Source organism: Capra hircus, chromosome 19, assembly GCF_001704415.2.
Source record: "Capra hircus breed San Clemente chromosome 19, ASM170441v1, whole genome shotgun sequence".
Lineage (NCBI taxonomy): Eukaryota > Metazoa > Chordata > Mammalia > Artiodactyla > Bovidae > Capra > Capra hircus.
Genome location: NC_030826.1, coordinates 30,121,658 through 30,139,797, shown reverse-complemented (window position 1 = coordinate 30,139,797; position 18,140 = coordinate 30,121,658). Strand labels below are relative to the sequence as shown.

General features: G+C 43.7%; 1 protein-coding gene across 1 annotated transcript in view; it reads right to left on the bottom strand.

The window, feature by feature from the left end:
* The window catches only part of DNAH9 (dynein axonemal heavy chain 9), a 286,432-nt gene that overhangs the window by 210,112 nt on the left and 58,180 nt on the right, over positions 1 to 18,140 (bottom strand). The window contains exons 16-19 of the mRNA XM_018064667.1: positions 14,916 to 15,112; positions 14,393 to 14,817; positions 4,532 to 4,754; positions 3,530 to 3,696 (exon numbers count right to left, since the gene is read on the bottom strand). Coding sequence (XP_017920156.1) covers positions 3,530 to 3,696; positions 4,532 to 4,754; positions 14,393 to 14,817; positions 14,916 to 15,112 — 1,012 coding nt within the window. The remainder of the gene's footprint in view (positions 1 to 3,529; positions 3,697 to 4,531; positions 4,755 to 14,392; positions 14,818 to 14,915; positions 15,113 to 18,140) is intronic.

The window sequence follows — 18,140 nt, the reverse complement described above, 5'->3', positions numbered from 1 at the left end:
TGAATCAATTCTAGTGAGGTGGATAAACCTAGAGTCTGTTATACAGAGTGACAGAAGTCAGAAAGAGAAAAACAAACCTTGTACATTAACACATATATGTGGAATCTAGGAGAATGGTACTCATGAGCCTATTTGCAGGGCAGGAGTAGAGATGCAGACATACGGAACAGACTCTGGACACAGCAGGGGAAGGAGCAGGTGGGATGACCTGAGAGAATGGCACTGATGTACATACGTCACCAGGTATAATATAGAGAGCCAGGGGGAAGCTGCTGTGCAGCACAGGGGGCTCAACTCAGTGCTCCGTGACAGCCTAGAGGGTAGGATGTGGCAGGGGTGGGGACGATTCGGGAGGAAGGGGCCCTATGTGCACGTGTGGCTGACTCACGCTGCTGTATGGCAGAAGCCAACACAATCTTGTAACACAGTTGTCCTCCAATTCAAAAAAAAAATGTGAATTTTAAAGACTCAGTTAAGGGTAGTAATATCCTCATAGCCAGCAGATAGATACAAATGCAAAGAGAGAAAAACCAAAGCAGCTATCACATTAAAAAAAAAACAAAAACAAAAAAAAACAAGAGCTGGTCAATACACAAGGTGTGATGTAACTAGGAAGGGGAAATCAAAGTTTCTGACAGACACACAGAAACACAGTGGCAAAAAGAGTGCTGCTCTGTGCAGGCAGCTTCCGGAGCCTGTTTGGAAAGAGATCTCACCACACATATTTGGAATTCCTCTTTTGAAATTTTTCAACAAAGAGACAGATGATGCAAAGATATCAGTGTCATCGCCTTCATGGCTGTTGCCCTAGTGTGGATACTGTCAGCACTGCCCAGAAATGCCCAGCTTCATTGCCCGCCTGCCTTACCAGCTCTGATCCTGTGCTCAACTGCACATCCAAAGGAGAGTCAGAGGGATGTGCTTCAGACTTGGAAGGAATAGTCCCCAAAGGAGTTCCATAAATGTTTTAGCACAATAGATGCTTCTTTGGAACAAGGGTATAGCTCCCAAGGTGCTTATTCTAAATGCAGGGGTCCCCAACATCCGGACTGGGGACTAGTACCTCTTATCAGATCACTGATGGCATTAGATTGGAAATAAAGTAATAAATGTAATGCGCTTGAATCATCCCGAGACCATTCTCCTCACCTCCGGTCTGCGGAAAAACTGTTTTCCAAGAAATCGGTCCCCGGTGCCAAAAAGGTTGTGGACTGCTGTAAATCTAAAGGAATGCAGAGTCATTTGGAATTATACGCCCTTGTGTGATTGCTTAAAAGGGGCCCAGTTTCTTCCCTTAGGGTGGCTGTCTCTAACTTGGCTGCACATCAGAGTCACCTAGGGAGCATTCAAAACTACTGATGCCTGGTCTAATCCCCAGTGTCTGATTTAGTTGGTCTGCAGGAGAGGCTGGACAATGGAAGTTTTAAAATCTCCCAGGTGGTTTTAATGCTTTAGAGTGCTATGTTGTACATTTATCCTAAATACAGTTTATACATTTTTCCTTTTATCTTCTTTTTTTAAAATAAATCTGTATGAGACTTTCCAAGTTCTGTACTTCTTTTTTTTTTTAATTTTTAAAAATTTTTTGGCCACGAGGCATGTGGGATCTTAGTCCCCTGACCAGGGATCAAACCCATGTGCCCTACACTGGGAGCATGGAGTCTTAACCACTGGACCGCCAGAGAAGTCCCTTTCCCTGTCTCTTGACACTCTCATCTCGTTCTGTACAGCCCCAGGTATGATGCTTTGGAGACCAGCTGCTTCATATATGTTTGATAATGAATAATGAGAAGAGTTAGGCCCTTACTGCAGAGAAGGCAATGGCACCCCACTCCAGTACTTTTGCCTGGACAATCCCATGGATGAAGGAGCCTGGTGGGCTGCAGTCCACAGGGTTGCTAAGAGTAGGACACGACTGAGCGACTTCACTTTCACTTTTCACTTTCATGCATTGGAGAAGGAAATGGCAACCCACTCCAGTGTTCTTGCCTGGAGAATCCCAGGGACGGGGGAGCCTGGTGGGCTGCCGTCTATGGGGTCGCACAGAGTCGGACACGACTGAAGCGACGCAGCAGCAGCAGCAGCAGCAGCAGCAGGCCCTTACTGTGTGCCAGGTGGGATCACCGAGGGTCTCAATCTGCCTGACACAGAGGGGCTTCCCTGGATGTGTGACTTTTGGTGCCAAAACCAAAACAGGGCCAGGTAAACCAAGATGGCTAGTTACCAGGGTGCTGGGTCCTGTGCTAAAAGCTTGTGAAGACGTGTTACTTAATCCTATCAACAGCCTCCCGAGGTGGATACTATTAATACCCCCACCGTACAGATGAGGACGCACGGCCCGGAGTGGCAGCCCTGGAGTAAGTGACTGCCCTGACTCAGCAAGCGAGTAGTGGGCTTGCTAAGAGGGCTTGCTAGACCCAGGGTCCGTGTGCTTCATCATTATGTCGCCTTAACTCCTGATAACGGTGTGGGACTTTCTTTCCTTGCTTCACTGGTCACTTAAGCATGTGTCACCTAAGGTCAGATTTCTGTAAGTGACCTGAAAATAAGAAGCTTCCTGGCTCCTTGTACAGGGCATGTTTCAGTCTGGAGACTTCCAGGCATGTCTACACAAAACTGCAGAGAGGAGATCCAGCAGGAAGCCCAGCTGGGGAAACAGAAAGCAAACCCTGGAGCTGGACTGAGGGGAGAGGGTCCACTTCAGCTGGCCTGTCAGTAGACACAGGGCCACCAGAACTGGCCCCTGGCTGGAGCATCTGACGCTGAGCAGCAGACCAGGAGCAGACCCCGCAGGCTTCCCTACAACGGGAGGGAGCCCCTGAAAAAAGGGCTGTGTGTGTGCACGCGGGCCCACGTGAATGGTCTTGTGTTATCCACCCAACCCCTTGTTTATTTAAAGACCCCTGACCACAAGCAGGGGGCGTCTGAGCACTAACTGCTAAGCAGAGAAAGGACACCTTAAAGCAAATCTGTCACCTTGAAGCCTGCTGTTAGGCTACTGAAATGCCTTCCAAAATAATTTTTAAATTTTTTTTTTTTTTTTTTTGCCGCACCATGCAGCATGTGGGATCTTAATTCCCTGACCACGGAGTGAACCCACCCCTCTTGCATTGAAAGTGTGGAGTCTTAACCACTGGACCACCACATAAGTCCCCCCAAATTATTTTCAAATTCCCTCAGTCACCTTTTTAAAACCAAAAGAATAGGAGTCTGGGAGAAATTAGAATACTAACAGTTTAGTAAAAGATGAGTAATTTTACCACACACAATCCCTTTATAGACCTGGAGACATAGAAGCTTCTAGATATGTTTTTAAAGTATTTGTACAGCCTTTGTTCATCCCACACAGGCCACAACAGGACTCTGTGAACATGAGCACCAGGTCTAACCAGCGGACATAAACGGGAGGGAAGAAGAGTACTGGTCTTCTGTTAAGAAAATACACAGCCTCCATGGGGAGGTCACCCGTGACTTAAGATGCTGCTGTGTTTCCAGGACAGGAGGCCATGCTGGCGACCTGGGTCCATACCTGAAGGGCGCTTCTCTGCGGAATCGCTCCCAGAAGGACTGCTGCTCTGCTTCGAAGGCCGTGCACCGCTGGCGCAGGAGGGTCACTTCACTTGCCTGCAGGGGGGCCACCTGCTGCCTCACGGTAACCGCCGTCTTTTTAATGTTGTTCCACTTCTCAGGCAGCTCCTGCCAAGGAGTCCCGGCGTGGTCAGACCCCACTCTGCTCCCCCCGACCCCGGACCCGAGGCTGGACACGCTCAGACCTCTTGGTCTCTGGCCCACAAACGTGACAGCGCCGTTTGCCGTCGTCTACAACGGCCCCCTTCCCCGGCTGCCCGCTCTCCCGACGGCCACCTGCTTCTGACCCAGCACAATCCTCCTTGCTCTCAACTTCCCCTCAGTAAACTTTGTTGTCGCTGTTTAGTTGCCAAGTCACGTCCGCCTCTTTGCGAGCCCATGGACTGCAGCCCACCAGGCTCCTCTTTCCATGGGCTTTCCCAGGCAAGAATACTCGGCGGGGGGGGGGGGGGGGGTAGGGAGTTGCCATGTCCTCCTCCAGGGGATCTTCCGGACCCAGGGAGCGAACCTGCATCCCCTGCACTGCAGGCAGGTCCTTTACTCCTGAGTCACCCAGGATGCCCCAGGAAGCCTTACCCTCTTCTGTATTTTCCAACAGTGCCTGGTTATTTTCTCGTATGCCCCCCTTTTCCCCTTAGATCATTATAACATTCCTCAAACCTCCTTTTATTCCCCTCTCTGAATCAAAATGTGGCTCATCCCCAACACTGGAAAAAGACCACACACACTTCATCCACATCAGTTTTCCCGTATTTCTCCATATTTACTGAGTGTTACGAAAGTGGTGCACATTATACACACGCAACACATTTACTTCCAAAACACGGATCCTGCGTTATCATGAGCCCTGTTTTTCATTGACTTAACCGTGTTCATCTCACTTTGAAATCCCCAAACTGTCCCCCTATTTCCTTTATTAGGAAAACATAAACTTTGCACTGACCTCTAGCTGCTCAAACACTGTTGCCGGCAATTCTTGTCCATAGGTCTTCAGCAATTCAATCGTTTGCTTTAAAGGCTCAAACATCTCATCGGTGCTTCTCTGTCGTTCTTTAAGAGCCATCAGGTGCCCCATAATCTCAACCAGTCCTTGGAAATCTCCTTTTTCGACTTTCTTGAGCAAGCCGTTCTCGCTGTTTTTAATAAATGCTTCAAGGTCGGCCAGGCTATGGAGAACAAACAGAATGTGAGCAGCCATTCCCCTTCCACTCCTCAAAAGAATCTATTTCCCCAACACAATAGCCATTATTATGGAAAACTCTCCATAGCCTGATGGTGAGATACAACCTTCTTCAGTTGTGTCAAGGTCACAAAGGACAAAGACTGAGCCTTCCCTGATGGAGGAGACACAGGAGACAAGGAGAATTATTGGGACAACTGGTGAAATGTGGATAACTCTGCAAGCTAGTTACACCTTCTACATCAATACTAACTTCCTAGTGTTAATGACTGCACCATGGTTACCTTGGATGTTACCGAGGTAACATCTTTGGAAAGCAGAGTGAAGGTAAAAGAGAAGTCTTTGTACTGCATTTACAGCTTTTTTTGGTAAGTCTGAAATTATTTCAGAGTGAAATCATTTCCAAGTGAAATAATCTCACAGTGAATATATTACAAATTATTTTGTGAATCTGAAATTATTTTTTAGAAAGTGGAAAATAAGTACTATGGCTTATAGGATCATACATACTTGGGTTCAATTTTGACACTTACTAGATGTGTGGCCAAGTCATTTAATATCTCTGAGCCTCAGAGTCTTCATCTGTAAGATTAGAAAGACCACTTCTTTCTCACTGGTTATTGTGAGAGTTAGATGGGACTCATGATTTAATTAAAAAAACGAACATCCTTTCTGGAGGAATGAAGCAAGAATCCAGTCCTCAAAGGACTAAGCTCCAAGGAACATGATTTTATAATTGAAAGTTACAACATGCACAAGGAAAGAGGTCACCACAAGTGGGAACCAGCAGAAACGGCTGTATTAAACCTCTGAAGATTTCAGATATTGGAATTCGGGTGCATAATATAAGCTAGTGACTTTCGATATGTCAAAGGACAAAAGAGTTCTTATTTAGGTGATTGCTTTATTGTTTCTGACCCACGTACCAGGAACAAGTGGTTTTCCTGCTATTTCTCAGACATCTATTCTAGATTGACCAAGAAAAACAATTTCTTCCTTTTAAGCATAATGTATCAGTCAGTACAGAAATGATTTCTTCAGGAATTGCCCTTCAGAAGCCTAGATAACCTCTTACATTCTCAACAGGTCACCAAACCCTCACCCCGGCCCCAACGTGCCTTTAAGTTCAAGCATAAATTTAGCATTGTCTCATCGGTCAGGAATGGAAACAACTTCAGTGGCTTTTCAAATATGCCCAGAATCTGTGATGATGTGTGGACCTTTGTATTGATTGATGGATTCAAGAAGTGACAAAACTTACTGAAGCAGATAACATGAAAATTGTGGCCTATGGTGGCATTATTTCACGAAGAGAAGATTTTAATATCTGTTCTAGCAATGCAAAAATGATCACGTCATGCTATGTTAGTGGGCAACTCCAGGAGAAAGAAGCTCATAATTTTACATAGGCTTTTATGTCAACTCTGACCTATGGCAAGAAGAAACAAACCATTATTCGCTGACAAATCAAAAGTTACCTCAAGCTCTTGTTGTCGTTTAATCAATAAGTCATAGTCTGACTCCTTGCGACCCTATGGTCTGTAGCCCGCCAGTCTCCTCTGGCCATGGGTTTCTCCAGGCAAGAATACCAAAGTGGGTTGCCGTTTCCCACTCCAGGGTATCTTTCCAACCCAGGGATCGAACCCATGTCTCTTGCATCTCCTGCATTGGCAGGTAGATTCCTTACCACTAATCTAGTAAACGTATTCTGAAACTTGAAAAATGAATAAATTTTTTAAAATGAATTTGAGCAAAGAATGAGAGGGTATTAAAATGAGTAAGCAAAACTGTAAAATAACCAAATATAAGATCTAAAACTGGGAAGTATAATGAAAATTTAAAGCTCAATGAATGGATTAAACAGGAGAGTCAGACAAAACTAAAAGAGAGAATTAGACTGCTTTTTGAATAAAGTGGAGAAGTTATTCAACTGCAGTGAAGAAAGACAAAAAAAAAATGAAAACTATGAAAATTGTTCAAAGACATGGGGGATATTTAAAAGTGCAATAAGAGGGCCAAAAGCATATAATAGAGAGAATGGGCAAGAAGCAATCTTTGAGGATATCCTGACTAAGAATTTCCTAGAATTAATGAAAGTCACCAAATATAATATCAAGGAAGTCCAACCAACTCGAGGTGAAATTAAGGTTTTTTAAAAACCCTGCATAAGTACTTCAATATGAATCTGCAGATTACCAAAAATGAAAAAGAAAATATTAAAATTAGCTGAAGAGCAAAGAGAGAATTTTATTTAAAAAAAAAAAAGTCTAGGCTGGTGGACCATGCAAGACCAAAAATGAACCCAGGACACAATGGAATAATATTTTCAATAAATTTACTAAAAGTATGTTATCCTAGAATTCTCTCTCCCACAAATGGATTTTGTTTAAGAATGAAGGCAAAATACATGCATTTTCAGACAAAGAAAGAATTAGAGTTTCACCAAAAGAACCTTTTAATGAGCCTTCTAATGGCTGTACTTCAGAGAGCACGTCAGTAATGTAAGAAGATGGAATGAGCAAAGATGTTGGTAAATTTTAATAAACAGTGAGTGTATAAAAATAAAGTATACTTTGTGGAATTTAGATAAGTAATAGAGTACAATTGAAATTAGTTGGAATTATAGGGTATAATTTGATGGATAAACAAGTGAGATCAAGCTATTCTGAAGTCCTTGTATAGGCTGTGGAGACAGTAACAGTACTGATTAGTTTATTTCTTTTAAGAATGTTTTTAAGAATAGCTATGGTTAACTATTAGAACAGAGGACTTAGATAGCACAACATCCAAATTAGTAGAAGGGAAAAAATGGAATAGGAAAAAGGAAAAAGGAAAGAAAACATGAAAAAAAATTTCAATCCAGAAGCAGGCAAGAAAGAAAACTAAAAAGAACAAATAAAAGCTCACAATAAAATGGTACAAATGAACTCAAATACAGCACAATAGACATTAATGAGGAAAACCCTCCAGTTAATAGATATTAAGGTAGATAAAAAATTCAGTTCCATGCCAATTATGAAAATCTCCTCTAATACAAAGGCACAGAAAGATCGAAAGCCAGAGGGCAAGGTAAGAGACACCAGGCAAATGTCATACAAAGGAAACCGGTTTCGTTATATTAATACAAGACAAAACACACTTTAACACAAGAAATATAGCTAGTGATGAAAGATTTTTAATGTGTGGCTAAAATATTCAATTTTCCAAGAAGATACAAAAAGTCAAACTCTGTATGATCATATAACACAAAATAAATGAAACAAAAAAGGACAGAACTACAAGAAGTTGACACTCTACCATCAAAGTGGAAGATTTTTTAACAGTTATTTCAGTAATTGATAAATTAAGCAGACCAAAAAAAATGGCAGTGAGGTTGTAGTGGATTTGAAGAAAACAAGTTTGATCCAATAAGCATGCACAGAACATTATATCCAACAGTTATAGAATACATACCCTTTTAAAATGTGCACAGAATATTTATAAAAACTGACCAAATTCAACAAATTTCAGAAGCTTTTTATTATGTATATCACTTTATCTGACTGCAATAGAATTGTTAGAAATAACAGAAATGTAACTAGAAGAATCCATGTTCTAAGATTAAAAAAAGTATAAGCACATCTTAATGGACATTAAAAATATTTAGAGCTTTATTATAAAGAAAATCTACATACTAAGACCTGTGAGATGTAGATAAAATTGTACTTAAAAGGGAATTTATAACTTTAAGTGTTACATCAAAAAAGATGAAGACTCAAGATGAATAAGCAAAGCACACATCTTAAGTTAGTCAAAGGACAGAAAATAAACCCAAAGAAAGTAGAAGGAAATAATAAACACATAAGAAAAATTTATCAAAATAAAAATCAAATTATAATAAGTAAGATCAACAGGTTCATTAGGTAACTCTTTGTAAATCACTTGGAAGATTAATTAAGATGCCAGAAAGCACAATAGAAATGAATAGAAATCTAAAGAGGAACATCCCTAATACATAAACAGGTAAGAGAATAATACAAATTTTATGACAATAATATGAAGATTTACACGAAATGGATACATTCCTAGAAAAATATGACTTAAGAATAGAACTTAATATTTCAATAAACATTAGAAAAATTACAGGTAACAATCCTGCCACAAAGAAAACACCAAGCCAGATGGTTCAATAGGATATTTAAATCAAACTTTCAAGGATCAGCGAATTTCAATCTTACACCAACTCTTACAGAGAATAAACAAGAAGGATTACTTCCTAACACATTTTAGGAAGCTAGCAAAACCACAGAGCAAGATCAGACAAAGACAATATAGAAAGGGAAAACTGAAAGCCAGTTTCAGCAAACACAGACATGTCAGTGCTATATAAAATATCTGCCAACAAAACCAACCAATGGATATACTGAAAAAGACAATATTTTGTGTTTGGCTTATCTTCGTAACGATAGATTGGTCAGTATTAGAAACCAAAAAATATATTCACAACTTTAACATATTGAGGGAAAAAAACCAGAATTATGTTAATAGAGTTAGAAAAGGCACTCTAGAAAATGTTATAACCATTTATGCTAAATCTTCTTAACAAATAGAAGTTTACATCTTTAATCAGATAAAGAGAATCCATAAAAAAGATACTCACAGAATATTATACCAGGTAATGAAATGTTGAAAGTATCCCCTTTAAGATCAGGAACAAGACAAGGACTTATTATCACTTTATCCGATATTATACTGACAGTCCTAGCCAGGGTGATCAGATAAATAGTGATAAATGCATTTTTTTAAAAATGGGAAGGAAAAAATAAAATTTCCATACATTTGTAGATGATGATTATGTACATGGCAAATCCCAAAGAATAGACAAATAAATTATTAGAATTAACAAGCTACTTAGTAGAGCTTCTTGATACAAAATCAATGTACAAAAATCAATTCATTTCTGTGGAAAATATGATTCTGAAATATGATTTATACTAGGAAACAAAGAATAAAATATTAAGGAATAAATCTTCAGATGTGAAAATGCTTTTAAAGGTAATGATTATAAAATTTCATTGAAAGACATTAAAGAAGATAAAGAGTGAGATAATATGTTCTTAGGAATACTCAATACTATGAAGAAGAAAATTCTACTATAGTCATGGCAAATATAATCGAAATCTCAATGGAATCTTTTCTTCTACAAACTGATTTTTAATGTATGTAAAATAGTAAGGGCCAAGAATTGTTGAGACATCCCTAATGAAACTGAAAATGGTGGGGACGCCACTGCTAGATGTCAAGATTTATTGTTGTAGTTCAGTCGCTCAGTTGTATCTGACTCTTTTCTGCCCCATGGACTATAGCCTTCCAGGCTCCTCCATCCATGGGATTTCCCAGTCAAGAATACTGGAGTGGGTTACCATTTCCTTCTCCAAGGAATCTTCCTGACCCAGGGATCAAACCCGAATCTCCTGCATTGGCAGGCAGATTCTTTGCCACTGAGCCACCTGGGAAGCTAAGATTTATTACAGAGCTATGATAATTAGGACAGTTTCATATTAAGACAGGGACAGACAAAGAGCTACTTAACACAAAAAGTAAAACTTGTATGTAAGGATATAGGAGAGTATCAGAGAAGATCAGAGTGGAGTATCACTCCACTCCAGTACTCTTGCCTGGAAACTCCCATGGACGGAGGAGCCTGGTAGACTGCAGTTCATGGGGTCACAAAGAGTCGGACACGACTTCACTTTCACTTTTCACTTTCATGCATTGGAGAAGGGAATGGCAACCCACTCCAGTGTTCTTGCCTGGAGAATCCCAGGGACAGGGGAGCCTGGCGGGCTGCCGTCTATGGGGTCGCACAGAGTCGGACACGACTGAAGCGACTTAGCGGCAGCAGCAGCAGCATAGGAGAGTATCACTAGGATCTCAGGACAAGAAAGGGTTGATTTAACAAGAGAAAAGACGACAACACAGGGGAAAAGATGAACACATCTGGTTACATAAACATGAACCCTTCATCAAAATATACCATAAATGCAGAGGGGAGACCGGCTGCAAAATGGGAGACTAAATCTGCAATATATACAACTACCAAAGAATTAAAATACGTGTTACTTCCAAATATGAAAAAGGAAAAGATATAGTCCAATAAAAAATGGTCAAGAGCTATGAATAACCAAAGAAGAGCAAACACAATGACTCATCCAAAAGCACAGAAAGCTGAGCTACTTTATTCACAGAGTAATGTAAAATATTTATCACCATGAGATACCACTAAGCTCCCACCAGAAGGGCCAGCACTAAACAGTTTGTATCAAAAGGTGCCCAGGATGTGGGGCTACAGGCAGCTTCACACATGGCTGAGGCACCTGGCAGAGAGCAGGCATTACATGCACTAACCCAGCAATTCCACTCTCAGGCATACATCCCAGAGGGATGCTGGCTTGAGTACACTGTGATATCTGTAGAAGAGAACTCATCACAATCCTGTTGGTATGAAACCATCTGAACCAGCCATGTCAGCCACTGAATGGATAGATAAACTGTGGCACATTCAGATGATGCGATACTCTGTAGCAGGGAAAATGAAGGAGCTACTGCTACACTCTCAATGTGGATGAATCTCAAGCATCAATGCTGAGAGAGAGAGACAGGACACAGAGAGATACACAGTCATACAACACTGTTTCATTTTTATAGCTTTAAAATGCAAATCTCAATATATGTATATCTGTGCATACAAATATATATATATGCATATATAAGTCATGAAAAAATATATATACATACATATGCATATACAAGTCATGAAAAAAGAATTAGATTACATTTAGGGCAGGGCTAACAACTGGCAGGGTAAAAGAGGGATTTAATCAGGGAAGAGTCCATAAGGGAATTTTATTTTTCACACTGTTTCAAACTTATCTTTTATTTTTTTTACACGTTTAATTTTGTACTGGAGTATAGGAAATGACAATCCACTCCAGTATTCTTGCCTGTAGAATCCCATGGACAGAGGAGCCTGACAGGCTACAGTCCATGGGGTCACAAATAGTCGGACACGACTGAGCGACTAACACACACTATAGTCAACTAACAATGCTGTGATAGTTTCAGTGAACAGCAAAGGGGCTCAGCTGCATATATACATGTGTCCATTCTTCCACAAACTCCCCTCTCATCCAGGCTGCCACATAACATTGAGCAGAGTTCCTATACAGTAGGTCCTTGTCAGTTATCCATTTTAAATATAGCAGTGCATACAAGTTCTTCCATAAGGGAATATTAAACTGTAGCTAATGTCCTGTTTCTTCACTGGATAGGGAAAATCTGAGTATTTGTTTTAATATTTTTCTCTAAATCTTATGTATATTACATTTTATAATAAAACTTCTTGAAGAGAGAGGACAGAAGACAAAAAAAGTATAGGGATCAAGCATAGAGATCCTTTTGAGGAACTGTGCTGTGAAGTAGGGTGCACAGAAAGGGTGCCAGAGCCGAAGGACTCCTGGGATTGTGTTCCTTTCTTTCTTTCTTTCCTTTTTGTTTAAGAGGCCAGATAGGACAATATATTTGCACGATGGGGAGAATGAATGGAGGGAGTGTTTAAGGAGGTCAGTCTTCGAGTAGATAAGAAGAAGAAGGCTACAGTTAGAAAAGCAGCTTATTCACTGTAAGAAAAGAGGTAGTTGAACGTACAGCTTCAAATGCAGGTAGGTTGGTAGATTTATTGGTGAAAAGCTGAGTTAGTTCTCTGGTGATTGGTTCTCATTTTCCAGGGAAATGAGAGGCGAGGCTAAAAGGGCAGACAAGATATTTGAGGTTTAGGGGAAGAGAGGAAAAAAAGCATCTGGAGGAGTCGGGAAGCATACGTGAAAATGTTCAGGGCTTGCTTGAAGTTTATGTTCATAAATTTAACCTGAGATTGGTCAGAACACTGGTGTGTTTCTCCTTCATCAGGATGAATTGCTCGGGTACAGACGTGGAGTGCTGAGTTCAGACAGTCAGGGTTTTACCAGGTGGGGACAGGGCTGGGGAGCAACCGTGATAAACACTGAGCCGTCCTGATCAAGTGTCGGGAAGAGTGGATTGGAAACACTGATGGGTCTGAAGAACTGCACAGCAGCGCTGCCAAGTAAGAGAGCTGGAAAGACCACAGGTGGTGGTCAGGGGACAGAATGCTTCATCCTGAGAGTTTGAAGGGGAAGCCATGAATTTGCTCACTTTTCCCTCCACTCCACCAAGAGCACAGCACAGAACAGGGGGGCGGGGAGGGAAAGGCATTGGAGAGAGAGGTCGAGAAAACAAGAGGCAGGTGTGATGAAGACACCCTGTGGATGCTGAGTCACTGAGGATGATTATCAGCAGAAGGACGGGAGAGGGGGACTGAGCCAGACAACGTGACCCTCAACGAAGGGGCGGCATGACTAAGAGCTTGGCCAGTGACTGCAGCCGAGACAGGTGGCAGTTGGTACCGTCTGGTAGAACTCAGTGGAGATGGTGATTTTGAGAGAGGACAGGGGTGGAAGAGTCTGGAGGCCACACTGAAGGGCAAGTGTATCTCATCTACCTGTAGGCCCAGCAGTAGGCTTTGAGAGTCTAGTGCTGGGCTGGTGGAGCTGGGAGGGGGTCCAAGTCCATGGGGGAACAGGCAGACTTTCAGATCCAGTCAGTTGCACAGCTAGAGTTCTGAGAAGGACAATGTTTGGGAGGGAGCAGAAGGTAGTATTCATCACAGGACAAGTCCACCCAGAAGAAACGCCCTCTTCATTAGTCTGTCAGGGGATCACTGACTTCCTCATAAGCCAGCACTCTATTGCTCATGTTCTATGGGAACACCTGGTCTTCAAGGTCACACCCATGCTCAACCCTGATGGTGTCTACCTGGGCAATTACAGGGGCTCTCTGATGGGGTTCAACCTGAACCATCACTGGCTGGACCCCTCTCCCTGTGCCCACCCCACCCTGCATGGGGTGAAGCAGCTTATCACCCAGATGTACCGAGCCCCAGAGCCGCAACTACTGATGCCTGCACACCCTAGAGCTCATGCTCTGCAACGAGAAGCCACTGCAGTGAGAAGCCCTCATACTGCAGCCAGAGAGCAGCCCCCACTCTCCGCAACTAGAGAAAAACCCCGCACAGCAATGGAGACCCAGCACTGCCATAAATAAATAAAATTATAAGGGGAAAAAAAAGGCATCAGGGGCATGTAGGTGTAGGGACTTCCATGCTGCACAGCTGGATAATCTGAGACAAGGAGTAAATGGGAGAAATAAAATCTAAGAGGCTCATTAGACACCCTCTGCTTCTCAGGCTCAAAGAGATTTCGCAGTCAGAGTTGTGCAGGGAGGGTTGACCTGCTATTATTGTCTCGAACAGTATTTACTGCGTACTGAGCGCCTTTTGGACACTGGGCGCTGGATAGAAAACAAAACAGGAAGAGGCCAGGTCTGATGGACAAACGAGAGGACAGGACTAAAGTTACTGCTGGTGTCCAAAAGCTTGGAACCTCCATCTAGCTGTTCTAACTTTTCATTTAACCAGTGAACCTATGGGGGGAAATGTCAAATCGATTGAAAACATGGTGTTCCTGACAGCCCAGGAAGCTGGAAGAAAAGCTAGAAGGACCCTGTTACCTGTGGGTGACATGGTCCACAAGATGCTGTTTGAACGTGAGGCTCCACTTTTTGATTATATTCAGCAGAGACGCTTTAAAGGGCCGCGCATCGATCTTCATCCAGCTGTCAAACACCTGGACGGGCTCCAGCCTGCACACATCCTCATGGAGCTTCTCGTAGGAGTCGATCTGCGCCCTGAACTGATGCAGGAGGGGAGGATTCTCTGGGATGCCGTCCTCGGCGTGGGCTTCCATCTCCTCGGCTGTGAGCACACGCCCGTACAACAGAAACTGGCCCAGAGCCTCCTTCCGGTCCTCTGTGTAGAGGTAGGAATACTGGCTGAGGGTGCTCTGATAGTCGCCGCAGAGGGCCATCATGGCCTGCACCCTCCCCATCAGCTCGGCCCTCAGGCCTGCCAGGTCAGCCCTGGCCTCCAAGTCCACCTGGGGGAGCAAGATGGCAATGGAGGGGTGACATTAGCATTTCACAGGGGCCTTCAGGTCTGGTGGGAGGGCAGGCGAGATGCTCGCAGAGCCAGTACCTGATAGTGGGGAGAGCCATTCTCAGGAGAAAGCCGGGGCACCAAGGATGCTATGCTAAAGATGCTGGTGACGAGACCCTCCACCAGGTCGTAGAAGCCGCCCTTCACGCCAGGCTCCAGCGACGGACGGAAAACCAGTTCTGGGATAGCTAAGCTCAGCTGGGCTTCAAATATCGGGGTGAGTCCTGCCTTACATTCTGAAATTCAAAGAAAACAAACAGAAGAGAGTGGGTAAGTGGCAAAAATACAACACTGATTTGAAACCTCTCTGAGTGTTTCTTTCCTTTAGAGTTGCTGTTTCAGTCTGAGGAAACAAAAATATAAACTTTGCTAAAACCCCAGAAAAGGTGAAGGTGGCAGTCCTGCAGCGTTGACCAAAAGGGGGACGGACCGCTGGCATTTTGAACAGGCTAATTCCCTGTGCACGGCTGTCCTGGAATTGCTGTTGTTGTTGTTCAGTTGCTCAGCCGTGTCCCACTCTGTGACCCCATGGATGCAGCACCCCAGGCTTCCCTGTCCTCTCCTATCTCCTGAAGTTTGCTCAGATTCATGTTCATTGAGTTGATGATGCCATCCAACCATCTCATCCTCTGTTGTCCCCTTATCCTCCTGCTCTCAATCTTTCCCAGCATCAAGGTCTTTTCCAGTGAGTCGGCTCTTCACATCAGGTGGCCAAAATATTGGAGCTTTGGCATCAGGGCATGGCAGGGCATTTACTCTCCTTGTCCTCAGAGGGCACGTCCTGTGACTGATCAACCCAAGCCGGAACGCTTCCACGTTCCCAAAGCTTCCCGTGGGGGCAGTACGGCCTCTGGTTGAGGTGTTGGTTTTGCAAAGCCAGTTTCTTGGAAGCAGCAGACATCATCCTGAGCACAAACCAGGCAATTCCATCGGCAGCCACTAGGGGAACAAGGGTGTGCTTGTCCAAGGTCGCGTAGGCTTGGCAAAAAAGGGCAGTCACAATCCCTCCCCATCTGCTCCTTTTCTGTAAAAACAGGACTTGTTTTAATTCTGTAGTCCTGTAGTGATAAAATTTTTAAAAACAGTATAAATAATTAACAAATCCCTGATTACTTGCTAGACTAAATTGCCTTGCTAAATTTAAATCAAAATATAATATGGAACAAGATGTTCCAAGTACAAGATAAATGCTTAGACTCTTATTAATAACCACTTATTTTCTTATACATATGTATTTTAGGTAAGAAGTGGATTTATTTCTTTAGTTTTTTTAATTGGAGGATAATCACTTTACAATGCTGTGTTGGCTTCTGCCATACAACACCACAAATCAGTCATAATTGTGTATATATATATAATATATATATCTCCCCTCCCTCATGAGCCTCCCTCTTCTCAAAAAGTAGCTCTATTTAGAGAGAAATACAGTCCACAGAGAGAGTTTGGGCCTTTGCAGAAGGTGAGTGCGGTGTGCTCAGTTGCTCCAGCTGTATCTCTTTGTCACCCTGTGGACTGTGGCCCACCAGGCTGCTCTGTCCACGGGATTCTCCAGGCAAGAATACTGGAGTGGGTTGCTGCGTCCTCCTTCAGGGGATCTTGCTGACCCAGGGATCGAACCTGCATCTGTTACGTCTGCTGCTTGGCAAGCGGGTTCTTGACGACTAGCGCCACCTGGAAAACTCCACAGGAGACCATAATCCCTATGTCAGATGTAATACCGACACAATTACTGTACAAACTGGATGGCCCTGGTGGTTCCACATCCTTGGCACAAGCGAATCTCTGTAAGAGTTGAGAAAAGGAAGAATGTTTCCAGACGGAGTGGGTAGCAGTTAACCCAGGCAAGGTCTGGATTCTGAGAGGTGGCTGGGAAGCCAGACCAAGCCATGGGAATGGCACTGAACCGGTTTGCCCAAGTGTGAGAGGTGGAGACGGTAAGGCGGACCAGGTGACTGAAGTTGTCCAGCTGGGCGATGGTGAAGGGTCACGGCGGCTTTCCTCTTAAGAGGCCGTTCTCTTCAGGCTCCTTCACCTCCCCTTGATAACCAGCACCTTCTCATTTCAACCGTAGCTCAGGTGGCTACTAAGGCCAGCTCCTGCCCCTTAACTGCCGATACACTGTGGAGGGTGTGTGTTCCCTTCCTCCTCCTTCCGTGGAGGGAAGATGCCTTTGGCAACCATCCCCTGTCCTCACCCTCTTGCTCCCTGGCTCTCCTTCCCATGAGAGGAGGACAAGCGATACATCAGACAGCCCAGATCCGGAAGGCTGGACAGACACTGAGCCGGGGCAAGTCCCTTGTGCAGTGCCTACACTCGAGTGTGGCTGAAGCATCTTCCTAGAACTTCTAGAGGAGAGCTGAGTGACGAGTCTCCGAGCTCCACTATCAGACGAGGTTGGGTCAGTTCACTAAGATGAGTGCCACTGGCACTGGCCCCTAGGAACCAGCTCTCCAGTCTCAGCACCTGTGTTCACTGCCCGAGGCTCCAGAAGGCGATCTCCCACCTTGTTGACTAGGCCTGAGCCCATTTCCTGCTTCTGTGTCTCCTTGTGCTGTGAAAGCAGAGACCTTGCCTCTGACCTCAGTCACTCCACCTACCGGGACCATGGGGTGCAGCTACCCCAGCGCTGGCCTTGCTCCTCTGCGTCATCAGCGTCTTACAGGGGCTGGATACTCAAATCTGGTCTCAGCCCACCTATTCTAACTCTGCATTTAATTTCTCTCCTTGGGTTCTACTCAGCACCTTAACCTCTCATCTCACCTCATCCTTCAGTCTTGCTGAGCATGTCAGAATCTACCAGAATGTGAAAGGTTTAATTCAACTTTATTTTTGAACTCTTCTCCCCTTTCCATCCCATCATTTACTAACCTTTACTATAAAATCTTTGGCCCTGTGTATCGACCATAAATTTGAAGCCCTTAGCTATCTTTTAACAGCTTCAAAGAATGCCCACTGCCTCCTTAATATACCTTTCCCGTCTGAACACTATCTCATCCCCAGCTTCTTGTCTCTCTCTTTTTTTTTTACACAGAAAAACATCTGTTTCTTCTACATAAGCCAGCTGCTACAAACTCCCTGTGTCCTCAAAAGGCCACAGAGATAGAGTGCATTCGGCTTAAACCATGAAACTTATTTATTTATTTTGGCCATGCCATAAGGTGTGTGGGTCTCAGTTCCCCAACCAGGGATCAGACTCAGGCCCCTCACACTGGAAGTGCAAAGTGTTAGCTACTGACTTCCAGGGAGGTCCCTAGAGTAAATCGG